Raw genomic sequence first — 21840 nt, 5'->3', positions numbered from 1 at the left:
CGTTTTGCCTCTATAACAACGCAGCCGCCGCGGTTGGGTTCGAACCCAGGAACTCCGGATCAGAAGCCGAGCGCCCTAAACACTGAGCCACCGTGGCGTGTACCTCAATCAGTTAATTCGAAATTTTCCACTGTTGCATTACTCTGGTGTTCTGCACTCAAAATGTAGAAATTGAGACATCCGTTTGGGGTAGTAGAGATTTTTTAAATTCTCATCGCTGTCCATATTAACGCGACAAAAATACATGGGCCCCAGTGGGCTCTGTGCATTTTCTTTCTGTCCGTTGTCTGGACAGCGAGTTTCCGTATTAACGAGGCATAAATGCATTAGATAAGTTTGGTCCCCAGAGAAATTTCCATAATTTGAGTCCTCCATATTAACGAGGCTCGTATTAACAAGGCACGACTGTATTAGACAAATGCCTGGTACAGACCATGAGGCTCCACTACCTCGTCAACTTTTGTCTAATAGCATTAGTGCCTTCTGCTCACTGTCATCAGCTTGTAATGGCTGTTACATGGTTAAGGAGCTTTTTGCATGGCATGTAGGCACACTGACAGCGGTTGTAACTGCGGCAAGTAAGTTCTAAACCATGCACAAATGTAGCCACTTGTAAAAACCATGCACGAGTTAAAAAACTGCTGATGAGGACTGTTAATTTCTCAATATTCTAGTTTGCACAAAAGAATAAGTATTCCTAATTATATGAAATGCACTGACGAACTTTCTAAATGTAATCCTTATTTGCAAACCTTTATATGCAAGTTCTTTAATTTTTCATGTGGGGATGAACACAAGTGATTTATGCTGTCCAAACCTAAATTAATGAATGGGCAGTATGTTAGGTGTAAAAAATTGTTAAAAATTTCTCAGCTACTTTCTAATTCATCTAGCCAAGTATGGTTGAATGTAGACAGGGGGAAGAAATTGTGTATAGACTGAGAGGCGTTATTCAAATTTGAAAACATTTTCACTTATTTAAAAAAACTGAAAGGCATGAGTTGTATGCTTATAAAATGGTGTCTTTTTTTCACACAAGTGTATTTCTTTTAATGTACTGCTGGGGACAAAAGTTTCCGGGACGTGAGTTCTAGGAAAAATGTTTATTGCAGCTCCACCTCGCTACCCAGTCCCCTGTATTGTATGAAGGCATTAAAGGCCTAAATGCTGCTTCCTCTCTTCACAATATCAGGCGACTGGGCAGTGAAGTGGAGCCGCAATAAACATTTTCTCTAGAACTGTGCTAGGGTCTTTGAGAGTACATGAAGCATCCAAAAATATCAGCACCGAATTTATTTCTGGCTTTATTACACTCTCTTGAAGTTGTTAGACCTGGTGGTGCTGCAAATGTGCTTGCTAAAAAGTCTATTTCGTGTTTTTATTCACCTGAGCAGTTCCTGTATGGTCCATGGCTTCCTTCCTTTTCTGCATTTAACCATTGTTACAGTTGGAAGAGCACATTCATGAAACTTATTTTCTTGTTGAGGAACACATCATATAAAGCATTGTGGTTTTCCTCGCGCTGAAATTTACTCCTATCATCACAGATAAGAGGTTGACGAAAATGTTCGATTTTACGCTTTGTCATAATCTAGAAAATATTTGGTATGTTGGTTTGTGTCATGACTTGTATACATACCTTTCTGTAAAGCAGAAGGTTGGCAAATGATCACTGACATTACTCAAGGGTCTGTCGTGCCGTGAATATTGCCATTTGTTAGGCAAAGATCATTAAGTGTTTCACCGGAATCTGCCATGGGAGTAGGCACAGTGATGATGTTTGGAAATCATTGGCAAGAAATGTCAACAAATTACCACAGGCATACCGTGCAACAAAAAGCTATCCAACACAGTATCAAGGAAGTGACAAAGCTCCTGAAAGGGCTCATAAGGTGGCTAATAAATTATGGTAAAATGGATACACTTTTTGAATAAAAATCGCTTCATAGTGAGGGCTCAGAGCAGTGCATTTTGGCAGTAGTTGGTAAGAAATAATATTCTGTTTCCCATATACAACGCTGTGCGGCTGCACTTTTTCTTTCCCCCAGATACTGTTTCATGCCTGTAACCTGGAAAATGTGCAACATCGTTCATATCCTTATATCGCATTTCGGTGAAGGCCACCACGAGTTCATGCTCTAGTGAAAACAAAAAATATCCAATCCTTCCTTCTTCCTTAAGCTGCCTGCATTCAGATGATAAAAAAAGCAGCATACCGGTTTCGTTTTTGCAAGCATAATACATTGAATAGTTGTCATTATGATATGGGCTTTTATGTATAGTGATTGCTATTCGCAGTGGAATTCCATCCACTGGAGCAGCACTTAACACAATCTATTTGAGGTTCGTTTTATTTTGGATATGGATAGTGCCATGGCCTTCGGTTTTTGCATAGACATGACTATTTTTTTGTCACACCTAACTACTAACTACATTTACTAACTAAACAGCACTGTTATTAAAAAGGGTCAGGTTGTCAAGAAATCTCAAGCTTGGTACTTCGTCCTTCAGGCACAAACTGTTCCTCATTCATTCTTCCTTTAGACAAACAGATGCAACCTGAACGAGAACAATAGGCTTTCTTCCTGTTTGCACTGATAGTCTGTTAAGAGCATCGTGGTGACAAGTTTTGATCTGTGGTAGATCAGGTTTACAGGCAAAATCATTCATTTTGTCTAGGAGGTATTTCGTGTGCCTTGATCTAGAGTCCGTGGATCTCCATGCTTTGTTGTCGACTATATTATTCCAATTCATTAAGCTGAAGTTTTACTTGGTTCATGCAAGGTGATGTTCTTGATTCTAAGCTCTTGACCCTCCTCTCTAAGATGGTAGCATCATGCCGTGCTTTGCTTGTCTGACTTAGTACTGTCATATTTATCAGCAAGCAACTGTATCATTGCCTGAAAGCTATTAACTTTTTCTAACAGTTGTGTCAGATTGTCAATTGTGGCCATGAGGCCAACAATTTGTCAGATTGTCGACTGTGGCCATGAGGGCAACAATTTCATTAATTTTTCACTCTTCTCATTGCTCAAGCATTTCACTTGAATGGGGGTGTTGTTACATCTCTTTTGCACAAGTTTTTATGTTGGACAGTTCTGACTACTTAAATGAGCCACCCTTGTACCGGAAGCTGGATGCCTTCAGCTACCTATATGATTGGAAAATTTACTACTAGTGCACATCATAAATATGGTCTTCATGCAATGGACTGTGACATACCAAACGCTCTTTTCTGCCTCCAATCAACAGCATCAGGAAAGATTTTAACAAACAGCTCACGGCAGCAGCAGTGGACGATGTAATTTCTGCAAACGCGAAAAAGGCTATAAACCATCGCCAACCTGTCTCAGTGTGTCCTTATGCTAAAAACGAAACAAAGTTTCGTATGTAGTGTAGCATCTGTGTCGTCCTCTGGTTCTTTGGAAGCGATTGCTTGTGAGATAAAAATTCACTGCTTGTGATGGTCAGTTCACTCAAACTTGTCATCCGAGCTTTGTTTGCTAGCCTCCATAAGTACATTTTTTGTGAAGAAGTACAGCTGCTGTTGCACTCGGGCACTTAACTTTTCTCCTTGGTCACAATTACATTCATGTTTCGAAGATAATTTGGTTACTTGTGTTAAAATGGAATTCCTTATTTGCAATGAATTTGCAAATCACTAATGTCACTAATAGTTTGTTCACTTGTTATTTTTATAAGCCGACACGATGGCTATGTGGTTACGGTGCTCGACTGCTGGCCCCAAAGACGTGGGTTCAATCCCGGCCACTGCGGAACACATCTTGATGGAGGGGGAATGTTAGAGACCCGTGTACTGTGCGATGTCAGCGCACATTAAAGAACCCAAGGTGGCAGAAACTATCCGGAGCCCTCCACTACAGTGTCTTTTAAAGCCTGAGTCACTTTTGGATGTTAAGCCCTATGAATTTAAACTTGTTATGCTTTATTCCTGAAAATATTTGGCTGCACTTCCTGAACAACTGCCTTATGGTCATTTTAACATCTTTTAATGTCGTTGAGGCTTTTTTTAATCCTGTATTCATGTATCGAAAAATACAATCTGGACAGGAACATTGGTACTCAGTTGGAGCATAAGATGCAAAAGAAATTGGTAGCTTTGTTAGTGGTGTTCCAGTTTTATAATCCTGTATCTGTGTTGGTGTGTGCTGCCTGCTCATGGTCTAAATGTTTTGATCTTCTGATTACGAGCACTGCAAAACAGTGTTTAAGTACTGGTACTCTGTCATTGGGTGTAAGTGATCATCTCCCCATATTTGCTCTTTTAAAACATTCTGTATCTGCAGAATAACTTTTTATTGATGCATCAATTCGAACATCCTTGACATTGTTTGTGAAGCAGTGTTTTCTACTTTCTTCAGAGATTTTATAGCACTGGCAGATGCCAACAGTGTGTATTATACACTGATTACATAACTTCAGCTTATCCACAGGAAATTCCTTCCATAAAATGTTCTCCCAGAAATGTTAAAAAAAAGAAATGGTTAAGGAAAATTTACCATGGGAAATAAAAATTGTAGCCCCTTACCCTCAGGGTACGAGTGGTCAGTGCTAGCTGGTTTGCGAAATGATGATCATAATGATTCTACGGCTCATTGCCACTGTCATTGTACTCCTTTGCCACTGCCTCCGAAGAAACACTAATAACCACAGTAGCCTACAAACTTTTGGGCATATACGTGGCTGGGAGGAACTGTACTCTGCATCGCAGTATGGGCTAGGGCTTCCAGTTTGAATTCGGTTGCCAATTTTGGCTTTCGCTGAATCCATCAGGGTAGTGTGGCCATGCCCTTGAGCCAGCAGCTCTGTATGGTACAGAGCCGGTAGCTTTGTGTATATTGTTATCCATCTCTTAGCTGTGCAGTAAGGCGTGCAGGTGGGACGGCAATGACGACACTGACAATGACATTTCGAAGCTGCTAATGTATGAGCGCTGCGACAGTAAGCTTGTGTGGAAAGTGAAAAGTGCTTTGTGTAATTATTTTTATAATGAAACTTCCTGCAAGCACTGCGATGAAAACTGGAGCAAGCTAAAATAAATCGTGAGCTTTTAACCCAACTCTCGTTAGTTCATAATGTCATTATCAGCAATAGTAAATTGCTTTCGCCGAAATGCTGGTGCCACGATAGAGCAGTTTTTTGCACATTTTTATTGTATTGTTGTCTACTCTGTTTTAGACTGGGTGCATAGTTTATGGATCAGCACAACTATCAAATTTAATGTGATTAGACCCAGTACACAAATAGGGTCTCTGGTTTTCACCAGGCACATACAGAATGCCACCAATGCCTAGACTGCTTGCAGGATCCAACAAACCATCCCTGGAAAAAGAGAAGGACCGCACTTACATGTGGATATGTGCTTAAAATAAGATAATACTAAACAGATCTGCTGCGCTATTTTAACCATATACCTTTCAAAAACATTATTCAGCAGTCAGCCACATGTTCCCAGGGCACTGTTGCTGTGCTTGAAGAGATGGGTAAAAAAATAAGCATACTAAATGGGCTGCCAGGTGTCGTGCACAGACCAGACCCACTTCCGCCTTGATTCATTTTTCACATTGTATGTGGCCTTACGTTGATATAATTCAAGAGTGCCTCACGCTAAAAGAAAAATACAACTGCACTAAGTTCTGCACAGATGGCTCGAAAACGGAACTTTACATCAGGTGTGCAGTAGTTCAAGGTCAGAGGGGTGAAACAGCAGAACTTCTGCACTGCGCAACAGTTTTTACTCCGGAGTGTTGTGCTATCCTGGCCTCTGTAGCGGAGATCATGCTTGAGGATATAGATGAAAGTATTATTTGTATTGATATTCTAAGTGCACTACTAGCGCTGCATGGCCAGAAATGCAATTTCCTGGGTTTCCAGTCATACCGGAACTAGTGGAAATAAGAGGGTCAACGTGCGCGTCGCATGGGCACGCAGTTGCAAGTATTAAGAGAGCGAATATGCCCTGTAAATACTTGTCTAATACATTCATAATGAAATGAAAAAAAAAAAAAACAATGGCAGAGAATATACGGTAGTTAAACCAACAATTAACTACAACTGAAAAAAATCATGCTGACACCAAGAGTGGTTCCTTGAAGTGTTTTTACACCACCTTCGAATTGGCCATATACATTTGACACTATTTTATACCCTGAAAAGAGAAGCCTATGTATGAAGTCTGGTGAATTCATCATTGTAAATCACATTGTGATCTTATGTAAAAAATTCAAAGACATAAGCTGAAAGGATTTTACTTGGATCTATCAAGAACACCTTCCTTTTAACTCCAGACAAGCTTTTGGGTGAGCTCCACCTAATAAGCCCATTACTAGCTCTAAGCTTATGCAGGTGTTAGCATTTTGAACAAGTCATAACTTTCAGAAATGCATTGATTACTTCATTACCAAAACAAGCAATTTTTTACCCTGTGTTTGGTGCTTGATAGCCTCAGTTGCTTGTGCATCATAAAGCCAGTACAACTAGTAGTAACGAGGTTCCTAATGCATTTAATAACTGTAACATAAAAGAGGTTGAGATGATTGGTAGCTGCTGGCGGAATTAGCCTTGCGATTACTGCAGTAGCAACACCTGGTATAAAAAACAAAATGCCACCATTTATGGCACAGCTCAGTGTCCTTACTGTGTCTTGAGAGTGCTAGAAATAAAAGAGCTCACAGGACGTTTACTGTGCAACATGAGATTCAGTGACAGCTGTTGGGGTATTTACATTTCACGGTACATTGAGGTCAAGAATTTTAGAGTGACATTCATATATGTATAATTGTAAGGCATCTAGCTGTGCTTAGTTTTCTAAACATACTTGTTCTTAGAAAAGCACAGCTCGCCAGTCTGCCACTGCTTCTGAGCCTCTTCTCGGGCGGTGCATTTCGCACCAGCTGCCGCAGATGATGTGTGCCACATACCTCCGCTCTCGCCATGCTCTCACTCCTCCTTACACGGTAACCACCTTCTGGATGGTTCCTGTGGTAACTAGCACCTTGTTACGCACTCCTCTGCTCTCGCCATATCTTTCCATGGTCATCATCCTTAGGTTCCTCCTGTGGGAGTCATTCTCTGGTGGTGCATTCCTCTGCTCACGTCATACCCTCTCCCTTCCATGGTGACCACTCTGCGGATGGTTCCCTTGGCAATCACCCTCTGGCTGTGCATTCTTCCGCTCTCACCAAACCCTCCTCTTTCCTGGTTAAACATCCTTGTCCCCCTTCCCTGTGGTTACCACCCTATGGCTATGCTGCTTGCTACTACTACTACTACTAAACTACAACAACAAACCCTAGGAACAGGTTGTTAATAGTTTTCTCTGTGAAATGGTTTTGTGCTGCAGTCAGACGGATACATAGTCGAGTCGAACAGGATCGAACTCGAGCAGATCTGGTGCTGCTACATGGCCAATACTACTGCAATCAAGGCCGATCCTGATAGACTCCAAGCCGATTCGCGAAGCGCGGGTTTCTAGGGGCTGCTACCATGGTGCTCAGGAAACGGTATAGTGCCTAGAATACGAAACAGTAAAATTAAAACTGAAAATGAAACATACAGAAAGATATTCTAAAAAGCAATAATGTTTTCTATCACCTTCTTACTTTAATTTGTCCGGCACAATTTCCACATGTATCAGCACCATGCTCTTGCCTGGGCTTTAACAAATGCAGTGCCCACGTACACAGGCCGGTAACATGTTGTTTTGCATGTGTTTATGATAGAACCTGCTGTTGTTGCATCACAGTCACGCGATTTTTGATTGCAGGTGCTTTTGTTTACTTTTATATGAGTTGATTGTGAATCCATATGTTTACCCCCAGTTGTACATTCACGTGTGCATGCAGCTGCATCTTTTATTAGGCAGGAAGGCCGACTCGTCAATCGAGATAGAGTGGGAAAATGTAGCAGCGTTATGTGTGAAGCGTGCTGTGAACTTTGTTCTTGATTGGACTAGATCCCGTTGGAAGTGCCTGTGTGAGAGCAGCATTAAATGCTATCATCTTCATGCTGGCCATTCAGTTTTGTATCACAGAGATATCAGAGAAGCGGGGAAGCCTCCCTCAGATAACGGGTTCCCATACATGGGAAAATAGTATCTACTGCTGAGGCATATGGTGCCCCTGTCCTCTTCGGAGAAGTGAGCAGGGGCAATGTGCTTCTCAGTGGAATGTTCTGGGCAGCCCATTGGTAATTGGTAATGATGTAAACATGCACCACACAAGGAGCACAGTGAAGCCGATGCCAGTGTATATGAACGTATGGTTATGTGCCGCATTATGGAGAGTAAGTCATGTCTATATGTTCAACCGTGAAGTAGTAGGTCCCAACTTAAAGGTGGCTTTTAAAATAAACCATTTATACACACCATTTGCTTAATAAACCCTAGGACTCTCATGTATTTACAACCTCATTTCACGGCAGGCACATTTCTTATGTGAATGGCAAATGTTGTTGGCATATATAAGGAACTGTCTCAGATGTTGATCACATTACAGACTGGTGCATATTCTTCCGGTATTAATAAAAGGTTTAGAAAAGATTTACATCTGGATAAATAGGTACAGTCATTGGAGCTAGCCTTAACTGAAGGAGCAGCAATCTGAGACTAATTGTTGTTCTGTCCAACCACGAGAACATAAAACCAACAATGAGCTGAACATCGCCACAAGAACAACAGCTGTATTGTTTCGCACAAAAAACAAAATGATTGAAGGCGGTGTTAGAGCTCTTGCTCTCTGGAAAGAGAATTCAAGCTCCAAAAACTGTTACATGTTTAAATGTGATGTCTTTTTGCTGGTGTGCATGCTGATAGCGTATGTAATAACATGAACTAAGTAAATGCAGCATACGTAGTAACAGGCTGAGTGTACCAACTAAAATCGAGGCATCCATTTGTAATGTATTTTTGCTACCATGATAGCTATTACTAATTTAAAATGCATTCTTATTATAATGAATTGTTGTTAACCTCCCTGCCTGTCCTGTTTACTATGTTTTATTACTATCCCTTGCATATTGTTACATTTGGGGAACTGCTGTTCAGCAAGACATAGGCATACTAGTATGTATGTACAAACGTGCCATCAGACTAATTGCTTATATGCTGTGCTATTTGCGTACAGAAAAATACCATGTTACCTTTGGTGCTATGTATGGGAAAGCAGCTCTGTCAACAATAATACTCAAGATGCTTCATTTGATTTGTTATATGCCTTCTTTTAATGTATGTTAGCTTAGCACTTGGTCTCTGCTACTTTTTGTGCCCAAATTATTGTACCCAGCCAGCATGCAATAACTAAACAGTAGCCCCTAGTACCATTGAAGATAACGGTGTTGCTTTGGCCGCCACTTTGAAAAAATTTATTCTCTTATTGTATAACGTTTTGGAATGATATGATCAACTGCATTCTTTCATTGATATATGCTATTCATGAATTTGCTTTCTGCAGTATACTTATGAATATGCAGTTGGCAACAAAAGTTTACAGGATGTTTGTATGTGGCAACAAATTTATCTCAGCACTGCTTTGTGGCCAATATGCATAGAATTTAAACTGGTGGAATGGCGCAAGTGAGTCTCCTCATACTTTCAGGCATTTTTGGCAATTGGTTCAATTGATGGCATGGAAATTAATTTTTTTTTCCATACACCTCCGTCCCATGAACTTCTGCTGCCGACTATACCTTGCTGTTGTGCCATCATTATGCCGACTGTTTAGCAGATGTGGGGTGCGATAGAGTTTTCAAGATATGTCCTGCAGCTTTTTCCGTTGCATCGCTGCTGCAAAATGTTTGTAACGCGAGAGGAGTAAAACCATCTTCATTTTCGATATTTTCAGGTGTGGGGCCTGCTGGTAGGCTACCTGGGTGCACTGTGCTTCTGGTGGACACCGCAGACAGAGGGGCCCCTCCGTGCCCTGTCGCCCGCCGTCTGGCTGGCCCTCGTCTGTCACCTGGCCACCGTGGCGGGTGTCTGGCGGGTGCCCATCCTGGCCGCGCTGCTGGCCCTGCTCGCCACGGGCTTCATGGCAGAGCTGCGTGGCGGAACCAGCGGAGGTGGGCAGCCCAATGAGCTGTGCTCTGCTTTCATGACGGGAGCAAATGTGCTGGATTGGAAACTTCGGCTCTTGCTCAGTGCAGTGGCATGTAGTGGCTGGAAAGACAGTAGATCCGCCTAGTGAAACCTATTGCAGGAATGCAGCAAAAGCAGTGCGCAGGAAGAGACAAAAAAGTAGAACAATGCGAACTGATAGGAGAGTCAGCCTGACAGCACTGTGTTACTTCTTTTCTTTTGTTTGGCCTTCTGCAGTTCCCTTGTTCCACTATTGCAAAAGTAGAAGTGGACAGTGTAAAGACTCCGATAGTATTTCATTGCAATAGCATCAGGAGCCCCATGGGGCCAGAATGCGTCGTCGATCATAAGATGCCTATTGATTGGAGGGAAGACACGTCACCAGGTGGGAAGTGAGTCACTTCCGGTGAAGGCATCAACAGCTACTAATGCTGTCGCATTGCCAGCACGTAGTGGAATTAGGTGTCATTTGAATTTTTTATTTTTCGGTCATGCACCAGATACAAAATAAAAGATGAGGAGGCAAAACACCTCAGGCATGTGCCAGAGGGGTCATAAAGGGGCAACATGTATTACCACGTTATTCACACTGTTTCTCTAAGTGGAATCATGGAATCTATGTGTGACTCATGCTGTCATTGCCCTATTGTTTTCATATAGAAAGCTTTCATTTGTCTGAAAAAGCACAGTACAATTTTTCCAAATAAAACAACTTTTTTACGCACTTAGCTGTATGAAAGGTCAGTATTGCATACCACTAGGTGCCTTCTTTGCATGTGCCTATGTTGCAACTTTTTAGTTATGTGGAATTGTCTAGCTTGTGCTCACCTGTTGGTGATGAGCTCTCACATTGATATGTTCTTTCTTTATTGTTTTCATCCTTACTGATGTAGGTTTTACATTAGAGCATGCTTCTATGTAAGGCTGTTGCTTTTTTAAAGGAAAACTTTTATGAAGTGAGAGCTCATTGTGAAGTGCTCTGCTATTCTAACCCTAGTAATCTCCACTCAGTCTAATAAATATCAAGTGGAATCCACCTTAGTACACCGACAGAGTGTGATTAGTTTATGTGCGCACTGAGTAATGCGTCTTGCTTCAGGTGCAGAAGGTGGCAGGTATAATATGGAGTTGAAGGGAAGATGTGCACCAACTTCTGCAGCTGCTTTTGCCTGTATGTCACTGTCAACTTTGTGTTGCACATTACAATGTGTGGCTATAGTGATCTTAATGACGCACTGTGCGTATGGAACTTGCAATAGTACTGAAGCACGGGCACCAACAGTTGCAAGCAATGGTTCCTAGAGGGAACAGTGCAGCGATAACCGACAAAGGGAATGGGCAAGGTACAGGGCTGGCTCCTAGATGAAGAGTTTAGAGACTTGGAGAATGTTGTGCCAACTAGCTCATTTTTCTGTTCTACTGCATGCAATAGTAGCTGGCGCATTTTGAGACTGTCTCGAGCCTGGATGCTAAACTAGTAGATCCGTTTTGGAAGGGCCTGTGCTAGTATGTGGAATGTGACCATGGAAAATTCTGCCTTGTTGCACTGAATAAACTTCTCTCTGGGCTTGTCTCATGCTCCGCCAATTTGAACCATGTATTTCTTCAACTTTTTTGTCCAAAAAATAAGGTTCAGCATGGCTTTCCTATGTAAACCGTGCTATGTAAAGCATGGTTTTACCTGCGCACCGTACGCCACCCAGATTGTAAGCTTTTGTCGGGCATTGTAGCCTTTGGCTTTCGCTCTATCTTTCTGTAATGGAAAGGAACAAATAAAGACAAAACTTCTCGATTGGGACACCTCCTATTACTGCCTCCCTTCCTTTCAGGCAGACTTTCAGTTGCCAGGACAATGTGGATGTTTGCACCTTCTGTTGCCAAGGAATGTTAAGTTTGGGGTCAGTCAGCAGCACTACTTGCATTGTTTGTTTTCGAATGATATGCAGCATGTGTTAATCTTGGTAGCGCTTACTAGAACTGTTGAATCAAAGTAGCAAAACCACTGTGCAAACTGGGTGGCATGTTTTTTTTTGGGTGCAGGAGCAACAGAGCCCAGTTCTCCTTGTGTGAGCACACTCTATGCAGGCTGGGCATGGCTCACGGGATCACCTCTGCCTGCTTCAGCTCAGGTGAGGCCTGCGATCCACAATTGCTCCAGTAGCATGACAGAATTAACTGTTGGGCAGCACAAAGAAGCATGTAGCTGGCTGCTGGTAACTGAAAGTGCAAAGTGCAGCGGGATGTCTTTGGCTCATGCAAGTGCATGGGTTAAACAAGCTCCCGCCTAAGAACTCAAACGATACACAATCGGTTAGGTAGGTAATGTGCACAGTTGAATCTTGGTACTGTATAGTGGCACCCGGATTGCAAATTTGTTTGTTTTGTCCTTTATTCACTGTGAAAGTGACAAACGAGAATGAACCCATAATCAGGCTATTGCAAAAGACACTGAAATGTAAACAGCAGTTGATCTTTGAATGTGCTACTATCGAAACTGCTCATTGACATTAGAGCCTCTGTGAGCAGAAGTGTACAAAAAAATGCTGTCTCTAACTGGATAGCTGGAGTCAGGCACTATATGCACTGAAGTTGCTGTATCCCAAGAGGCCTCTCAACTTTTATGTTGAGAGTGAAAAGGCCAGGAATTGTCTATTGCCTGTGACAGCTCCTAATAGTGCAATTGTCTGAGAGGCCATACACCGGTTTTGAGTTTGCACTAGTGTGGAGGGTGAGTGCTTTCCCAAGTCAGGAAATTCCAATGTTCAAAAGTTTGGGTTAAGGAACTGTAAAGCTTGCATGTGAAAAAAAAAAAAAAATCTTTTTGAAATCATTGTGGCATCAAATCATCATAGTTTTGTTTCCTTTGTAGCAGTAAAACATGCACTACATAAAACTGTTCAGCCAAAAGTTGCATTTGATGCATACAGTAATTTATTGTTTGTGTTTAATGTACCAAGATGCAGCTGTACTGTATTGTTTGGCTTATCGGCTTCTGGCTAATTGGAAGGCTACTGTCATGAGAAATGAGCCTGGTATGCCTTGTGCCCATGTCTACTCGCTTGTATGTCTCGTATGCAAGATAAGCTTCTAAGCATATGTGCTTGTTAATGCTTTGTAACAGAATGGTACAGTAACAAAGACTCATAATGTCACTCTTTGGCTGCAAACCAGCATTGCCCTATGGGACTGTGAGCCAGCAACAGGTGACATGCAGTGATGATGACGGTGGTATACATTTCATCAACTGGAGGGAAGTTGACGTATTTCGGTCAGTGATTTTTGCATTAAAATGGAGCAGTGAGTAGCCATATATAGACATTATGGTAGCGCATCTGAATGCTTGTTTTCCAAAAGCTGACACTGCAGATGGTTTGGTAAGGCATACAAGTCCTTATATGAAGTGAAGATGAAGATATATAGATGGACCTCTATGAGAAGCATGTGGACATGTGGTCATGGTAAACTACATCTCATTTACATTCTCAAAACTACAGAACACACAAATACAGCATTTGATATTGCTTTAAAACACGCATTCTGCTCCATCCAAGCTTGTTTTTTTTGGGTTTGCCACGTGACTTCCCAAAAGGACGGAAATACTTAAAGAAGTTCTAACTACAATAATTTCATGGTTCCTTTAATGCATCAAAGAGACACTTGTGACCCCATGTTTGGTTCATGAGAGTGTTAGCTGTTCGTGCACCATAAAACACAACATACCACAACGCACGACATGCAAATTAATGCGTGGAATTCATCGTGCTGTTGTGAATATAGTGGACTGCGATATGTGGTCCTGTGTTCTCATTGGAAGCGTGGTAGTGAGCATAAGCCTTTGGACCTAGGACCACCTGGGCCCACCCAAGCCGAGCACCAAGAAGCGGGTGTCGTTCAGCCTTGAGCCTGACACAGTGTTTCTGCCGGGCACAGCCCCACCCGAGTCGCCACAAAGGACCTCCCTGCCGTCTCAAGTCAGTGGGCACAGCAGTAAAAATTCGTCTTGCCTGTTTCACTTCTCGCTAATCGGTGTGGTGTGCTGTGCCCCTCTCTCTCTGGTCCCTGCACGCAGTCCCCGACTAGGCTGACTGGAAAAGCTGTGCAGCTGTGTTGGTGGTTGGGAAGTTTGGTCTGGCATATCTGCAAAAGGAAACGTTCCTTCCCACTGTTTGGTCGAAGCCCAAAGGCATTAAGAACACCGCAACAAGTTAGGAAACATTCTAGGCTCCTGGGTGCTGAGAAAAAGCAATCGTCATTGTGGTATCTTTATTTGCTTTGCCTCTTACATTGACACTAAATATGTTCTCGAAATTGCTGGGGTTACAAGTATTTAAATGTGCCAAGCACCGTCAGTATAGCCTACGTCCTGTATATCAGAAATTAATGTCTAGAACCTAAACATTCTATACATATTAAGTACATTTATATAAGAATCAAAAGTGGGGCTATGAATATTCATGGATGTGCTTAGGCAAATTGTGTACCTTGAATATCAGTGGAGACAATTAGAGGTGGTGATTTGGAGATAGTAAGGCAGTGACAGAAATAACCATAATAGGCTATATTGTACGGAGCTGTTGCTGGAGGGTTGGCATCATGATAATCACTGCTGTTGTACCTGTGGAGAGAGAGAGAGAGAGAGAGAGAGAGAGAGAGAGAGAGAGAGAGAGAGAGAGAGAGAGAGAGAGAGAGAGAGAGAGAGAGAGAGAGAGGTGAACTGGAGTCGCATTCATATGGCTATCCTAACCATGGGAAATGAGGAGAGGGACGGATAAAAGGAAAGGAGAGGGAGAGAGAGAATTCAGGTAACATATTTGCTGCACATATGAAAGGGTGCACAGTCTTTTTCATTGCATGTAGTAGAAGCTTATATGTGTCAACAAGAAGGTGGCTGTTGGTTAATTTGAGAAATATGAAGTGAGATCACTTAACCAGTCGAGCATGAACATGCGCCAAACATTGTAAACAAGCTCATCTGAAGAAGTTAAAAACAGTTGCTCTAAGTGAGGAGCAGTTCTCAAAGTTGCAACCATTCGTGAGAGAAAGTCTACACAGTTGTCTTTTGCGGCCATGTGGAGTATCTTCTGTGGCAAAAATGGTGTACGATACTGTACTTTGAGTTCTTTAAATATTGCAATGCTGCAAACTTTTGCAAAATGTTGCAATCACAAATTTCTGTGGCCACTTGCTAGTATCGCATATTTTCTTGCACAGCATTTCTCCAGAACACTAACATGTGAGCACAGGCAGGTTGTCTAAGGTTTTGCGTGCTTAAAGAAAAGTACTTGAAGCAGTTTTGCCTTGACTGTGCAGAGTTGAAGTCGATGCTTATGGGTGTGTGTGGTGCATGAGGCTATTGCCATATAATGCTCACTGATGAGCACAATTTCTATTTCACAAATGCTGGTATGCTGTGTATGTACACTTAAGGTACAGGCAATGCCTGTGTTCTAACATTGATGCCTGGCTGCATGTACTACATATAATGCCTAGTTTATTATAATTGGTCATGATGAATTGATATGATAGTGCCGTAGTTTACTTTCTGAGCAAACAAGTTGCTAGTATTAAATTTTTTTTATAAAGGTGGTAAATGTGGTATTGGAAACTTTCTACCTGACAACATATATTACAAAATCATCGTTATTGCACTTGGTTCCTGTTCGTCTATCTGTCACACTTGTTTGTATTAAAGCGTTACAGTAGTGTTCAGTCTGTTTGTTACTGAAATCTTGAACTGCATGGCGTGTTAATTTGTTTGAAATGTTTCATGAGATGTGCTTGGTTGCATTGGCTAGTGCTCTGGCTCGCTGTATACTTAGCATTCTTCATAAAAATAATTGAAGGATTTGTTGTCTCTAGTACATGAAGTCTCTGGTGTCTGTTTCTTTGTGATGAACTTAAAATGAACTGTTTTAATGTATGAAAAAAAGTTGTTGGTTGTTCATTGTGCACTCCTTTGGTCACCATAACTCATCACTAAACTACTGTGCAACAGTTCTTTCAAACTGTTCATGACTGCATAGTGTGAGAAATCATGGACATTCACAAGCGGTAACATGAATTGTTGAAAACTGAAATGTTGGAAAAACCCGTTGGGCTGAAGCCCTCGGAGAGCTTCTGAGTATCTGTGTGAAATAATATGAGCAGCGCAGGAAATTAGTAACATACACTTGTATTTGGCTTAGATGGTTTGGTCCATGCGCGTGTCAAATTCCACACTTCCAAAATTCAAAATCAAGTACTACTATGGGCACTTGCATTGTAATGCTTGGAACAACAGCTGGCATTCCTGCCACTACTATGGTTTTTCCCAGTAGGGAAAATTTTTCTCCATGTACAAAACGCTGCTTACAGGCATTGGGAAAAGCTTTAGCATTGATTGTGCTTTATCTGTCTTAAATCTGTTTGGCTTCTGTGTTCTAGTGGAGGTTAATGGCACACTAAAGGGAAATGTTAGCAGAAATGAGAAGCTACACTAGACTGATAAAATTACTCTTTGGGAACACTGTAAGTCAGATACAACTTGAGAAGGAAGTGGCAGATGCCCCTCAAATGAGGCCCTCCAGCCAATGGTGTCAACAGATTTCATGACGCCGTGGTTAATCCGATTAAGCCATGGTTAATCCCCTTTTATCCACCGTCCCCTGCAATGTCACGCTAGCAGGCCTAAACAGATTAACCACAACGCCTTGCTTTTTGAGGTTTAGTATATCAACATTGCCATCTTTATTTTCAGCATTTAGAAATCATGGATCATGACTTTTATATTTTTCACTTCTTTTTAGTGTGAATGTGAAACAGTCGCCTTTGTGAAGGAGCCAGCGGTGTGTTCAGTGCCATAGCAAAAATTTGAGTTGCAGCATCTTTTCGTCTTTATGGTAATGTTGCTAAAATTTTGCCATGACTTTTGTGAATACTAATGGTGATGACTAGGATTCCTTCTACCTGTGGCAAGGCCTAGTCATTGGTGGTTTGAACTCATTGAACTCAGTTTCTGCATATTATGGCTCCCAGTACTTGCTCATGTTGTTGTCATTGCTGAGTGCACTGTTACGAATTGTAGCAGTCCGTACCACGTGCCAGTAAGAATGCCTGCAGCTTACACAACAACTTGGGGACTGGTTACTATGCAGGATAAAGGTACAAGCAGTGAGGACAGTGGCAGCACCAGCAGTGCAGCAGCAGAGGAGTCTAAGACAGCGCCTCTGCACCCTGCTCTGCACCCTGCTCTGCACCGGCATCCGTCGCCCTCACGTGAAGGGGACCTGGTGTTGCCAGCCATCACAGTACAAGACAGTGATCAGGGCAGCAAGGGCAAGCAGGAAGGCACAGGTAGGCACCCGTGATACATTTCATCGAGTTCGCAGTTTCAGGATAACATGGAATGGACAAAACTGATAAAACTAGTACTGTCTAAAAGGTTGTGGTATTAAACCTCTAGATGCTCCTTGACCGTGCCTTGTCAACTTTGTTTTTGTGGCATAAGTTTTATCTCTTACATTTTTAAGGAGTCACCTGTGACACCTGTGACAAACCTCAGCGAAGTCTGTGAAGTCAATTCTGTGCGGGAGGGGGATCCGATGGCCCAGCACCGGGCACATGGAGATGTGTGTCCCTTTTCAACACCTGGTGCAGGGGCTCTGGGCATGTTTTTCTTAAGTTTCTTTTGATTGTCAGTAAAGAGTCTCAGCTTTGAGAAAACTCGTTCATCATCCTCACAGATTCAGCATGTGAAGTTCTGCAGGAACTAGGCACAACCACTTATTAACTCCAAGTTCAAGAATGCAATTGGTGCAACTTCAAAATGACTGTGTAGCTTTTGTAGTCACCAAATTTCAGTGTAAACCTCCTCGTCGCCTCAGCCTCAGAACACTCAAACACGTTACATAATCAAATCGAACAATTTTATTGTCTCATCATGCCACTGGCTTCCATACTTTTCCTTTGGTAGTGAGTACTCGTTTGTACTCATTAGCTAGGTAACAGCGGCTTGAATGTCAGGAGGCTGACCTTTATTCATTAAAACCGAATTTCAAGAAATTTAGCTTCCATACTTTATCTGTTTTTATTGATTTACAAAAAAATCCATCTCTACTTCCAAGATACAGACCAGCAAATGTCCCGAGTCCCATAAGCACCCGTTTAATGCAAGTAGGTACTGTCATTCCCTCTCCCCACATCTTTGGGCCATGCCTCAACTACTATATTTAAATGCTGATGATGCGTCCTTTGAGCTGATGAGATATTTTTATTTCTGCTTTGTAAGCAATGTGTAACTATTCAATATTATGTAGGCATTGGTTGAAGGCTGTCTTTTAATTTTATTTGCCTTTCATTTGGAAGGAAAGTTTCCCTGGAACTTTTTGAATGCCATTCAGGTTTTCTGAGGCCAAAAACTTGGGGTACTCCTGATGTGGGCCTTCTCACCTCATTTTTATGTTGCTTCTTTGTGATTGTGTTTAAGGTCCCCTGACCAGGTTGAGACTTTTTAAATAAGTGCAGTGTGTAGATCGTGCATTGATGACAGCACAATATTAGAGCCATGCTTGCCCGAAAAGCGCTGAAGATTCACATCAAAACTCCTCCTTTTGACAAAGCCAATCTCCTCATCCTCTATGTTGCCATCTGAGCGTTCGTTGTGACATCTCAGGGAGCTTATATATTGTTCCGTCATTTTGATTAATGGGTGAAGGGTGGGTGCAGCCGGCGCGTTGACTTATCATGGAATGACATACTTTCTGCAACGTCGCATTGTCTTCTTCTTTCATGCCGCGCTTTTCTGTCGAGCTTTTCGTTTTCACACATGCACACAAAAAGTTCGTTAGTTTCTTGTCCTAGTTCATATACTCTTCAGCGTGTTCTCTTTGCTGCACCATTCATATAGCCTTCACCTCATTCATATTTTTTTCATTTTAGAATGCTTGCGGCCAAGCCGTTTTTTGTAGATAGCTAATGTATAACTCCATTTCGAGACCACTGCTCACCTGCATTGCCTTGCTCCCTATGCTGCAGCTTTGATAACAGTGTTTAGCGCAATGTGTGATGAACCACAATTTAGTGCTGCTCCCACATGGCAGAGGGTTACCAGGGTGTGCCATGGTGTACAGTCATGGACAAAAGGGTATCAAAAAGCAAGAAAAAATACCTGGCAAGGCGGGGGCTAACGACTTAGGCATTTGGCATACTTCTGCGTTTCCCTCTAAAGTCTGAGGAGGAGGGGAAAACCTTGGAGAAGGCGTGGAAGGAGAGAAACATGGCAAGTTCGCTTGATTGCGATGGCTATAACTGCGCTATTAATGTCTTTTTCAAAAAACTTTTGCAGCCTTACATTTTGGGGATGATGCCTCACAACCAACGGGGCATAACATGTTTTCGACCAGAGGGTGGTCAGGGGCTCTTTAACTCCTATGTTGCAGTGCTTGAGAAGCTTTGATGTCAGTGCTGCGACATGTTAGAAACCGCTGTGCAGAGCCAAAGGAGTGCAAGACTGCTGGCATGAGCCGGCTGTACCTGTCTACGCTGGTCTGGGCCTGCCTGCTGGCTCAGCTGTGGCGGTACATTTGGCTACTGCACCTAACCTACGTGCCTCTGCTGTACACGGTCGTCAAGCGAGTGGGCAAGTGTGATGGCAGTCGCTCTTTTTTGTTCAAAGCTGTAGTTGGCCAATCTGTTACACGGTGGAGTGCATGCCGGCGAGTTAGTTGGCTGACCACGGGAAGTGTGATGGTTTTTTCACTCAGCCGGAGGTATGCTCTTCTAGAAGGCTGCTTCGTGCAAACTGTAGAAATTTTTCCGGGGTGACAGAGCTCAGCCAAATAACCAAGGCTCGACGAATTTAAAAGCAGCTGTTTACCGATTGTCTGATCTTGTGTTGTGCATGCTCCAGCTGCCATCAAAGATTTAGGGAAAGAAACTCGACCGCAACAATGCTGGGGCTCATGGTCAGCATTTTTCAGTTCAATGCTGCAGTTAGTTTTCTGATAATCTTCAAACAGTCCAGTTATGTTGAAACGTGGCTCTGTCGCAAAAGTAGTGTGAAAGCATAAAAGGATAGAAAACTGGATATATGTGATAGCATGTTCAAGGTTACCTCTAGCGAAGGTAAATGTTTAAGGGGTGTTGCCAAAAGAGTCCTGAGAGCAGCAGTTGAGCGATATAAGGCTCTATTGCAATGGGCATATTACTTTAAACATGTCTGGTGGGTCCCAGTTTCATCGTATTGTGCATTTTTCTTTTCTATAGCATTTCAGTCTAGCGACGAGGCCCTTATCTATTTGTCTGCCTTGTCCTCTATTTAACCTTGCAGCAATGGGATGGCAGTGTTAAAATAGAAAAATTTAATTATGTGGTGCCACTCCCTCAGTGTTTTGCACTCATTCGCTTTTTGTCACAATTGATACGAGAAGTTATGGACAGCGGTAGGGGTATACTGTAGCTTTTGCCCACATGACTTGGTTGTTTCCTGGGTTTATTGAGTTGCAAACAGCTGTGGTCTCTAGCTTATGCTCACTGCTACTTTCCAGGGTGCCTGTTTATAATAATGGAATTTTTGTGTAATCTTGTGATCGTGCATTTCATCTGGCATCAAATAATAAGAGAAATGCTTCTCTGGCTTAGTGGAATGGTACTTACCTCACAAGCAGGAAGTGCTAGATTCTGAACTCAGTACTAATGGAGGTGTACCATTTTCTGATACTTACAAGCGTTGTTGAGCCGTCTGCTCGTCTTCCTAACTGGAAAACGTGCCTTCTGGTTCCTGACCGAACTGTCAGCAAGCGTTTTTATTCTTTTTTTCTGTAATTACCAGCTTTTTAGACACCAAAAGTTGAACCGAGCAAAAATGAATCACTGAAAAAAGCCATAGTTCTTCAATTGGAATGTTGGACCTCATAGCCATGTTAAGGGTAGTGTGGCTAAAGAGTGTGCTGGGAGAAGCAGGTATAAATACATAGACTGCACTCAGCGGTAGCTTTTCTTGGCAATGAAAGGAAGGCTACAGTGGTGGAGTGTCTGTGACTGTCATTCTGCCACTTAGTTCAGCCACACGACAGAGAGTGCGGCCATCTGGAACGTTGCTGCCTCCATGGTACTTTCACTCTGTTGCTGCTGCAGCTGATGCCATCTATGGCAGCTTCTTGTAATTGATGCATCTAGAAAATTCGTTATAATCAAGAAAACTTCTTTCTCTGACTTTCAATGTGGAAAGTTGACAGTTGAGTAAGAAATGTACCTTAATTGGTCAGTATAGTCTAGCCCACTTAAAACAAACCTCACGGTCGTAGAGATTACGTTCGTTGTATCCAAAATTTGCAGTAAGTGGACTTCCCACTTTACAGCCAAAAATACAAAGTTGGACGGCGCAAGTCCTTTTTGCGTGCCTGCTAATTCAAACTACACCCTATTATGGCACTTTCCAAGCTCTCCAGTGCAGTCACATGCTCCTCACCAATACCTTGGCGACCAACATGCTGGTTTAGGGATGTGGTATAGTTGATCACAGTGGAACATGGAAGTGCTCCTGGGAGCAGGTGTTAGGTTGGCCTCCTCGTCATTGTCTTCATCAGATTCCTGGCAATGCGAGAGGTCTCGAACTTTGCCTGCTATTTTTTTTGTCAGTGTGTGGCTTTTCCATGTTGGCGTCCATATTCGCACCAGCGAAGTCATCCCAGGCGACATCAGGCCTGGCCAGCTGTGCATTGATGACATGTTGCCACAAGTCTACATGCGTCCGATGACATGTTGTTTGA

General features: G+C 42.5%; 1 protein-coding gene across 9 annotated transcripts in view; it reads left to right on the top strand.

The window, feature by feature from the left end:
- The window catches only part of LOC144093971 (transmembrane protein 245), a 57738-nt gene that overhangs the window by 3948 nt on the left and 31950 nt on the right, over positions 1 to 21840 (top strand). For 5 of the 9 annotated variants that reach the window (XR_013306364.1, XR_013306365.1, XM_077627760.1 and 2 more), the window contains 4 exons: positions 9861 to 10077; positions 12134 to 12222; positions 17227 to 17425; positions 19563 to 19709. Coding sequence is in view for 7 of the 9 variants with exons in the window: in XM_077627760.1 (XP_077483886.1) it covers positions 9861 to 10077; positions 12134 to 12222; positions 17227 to 17425; positions 19563 to 19709 (652 nt within the window). In the remaining 2 variants the exon portion in view is untranslated. Of the gene's footprint in view, positions 1 to 9860; positions 10078 to 12133; positions 12223 to 13938; positions 14065 to 17226; positions 17426 to 19562; positions 19714 to 21840 lie in introns of all 9 variants that reach the window. The other 4 variants (XM_077627756.1, XM_077627753.1, XM_077627754.1 and 1 more) reach the window with 2 other exon arrangements.

The sequence above is a fragment of the Amblyomma americanum genome, chromosome 6, assembly GCF_052857255.1.
Source record: "Amblyomma americanum isolate KBUSLIRL-KWMA chromosome 6, ASM5285725v1, whole genome shotgun sequence".
NCBI lineage: Eukaryota > Metazoa > Arthropoda > Arachnida > Ixodida > Ixodidae > Amblyomma > Amblyomma americanum.
Note: the sequence above shows the minus strand (reverse complement) of the source record. Positions and strands in the feature narration are given on the sequence as shown.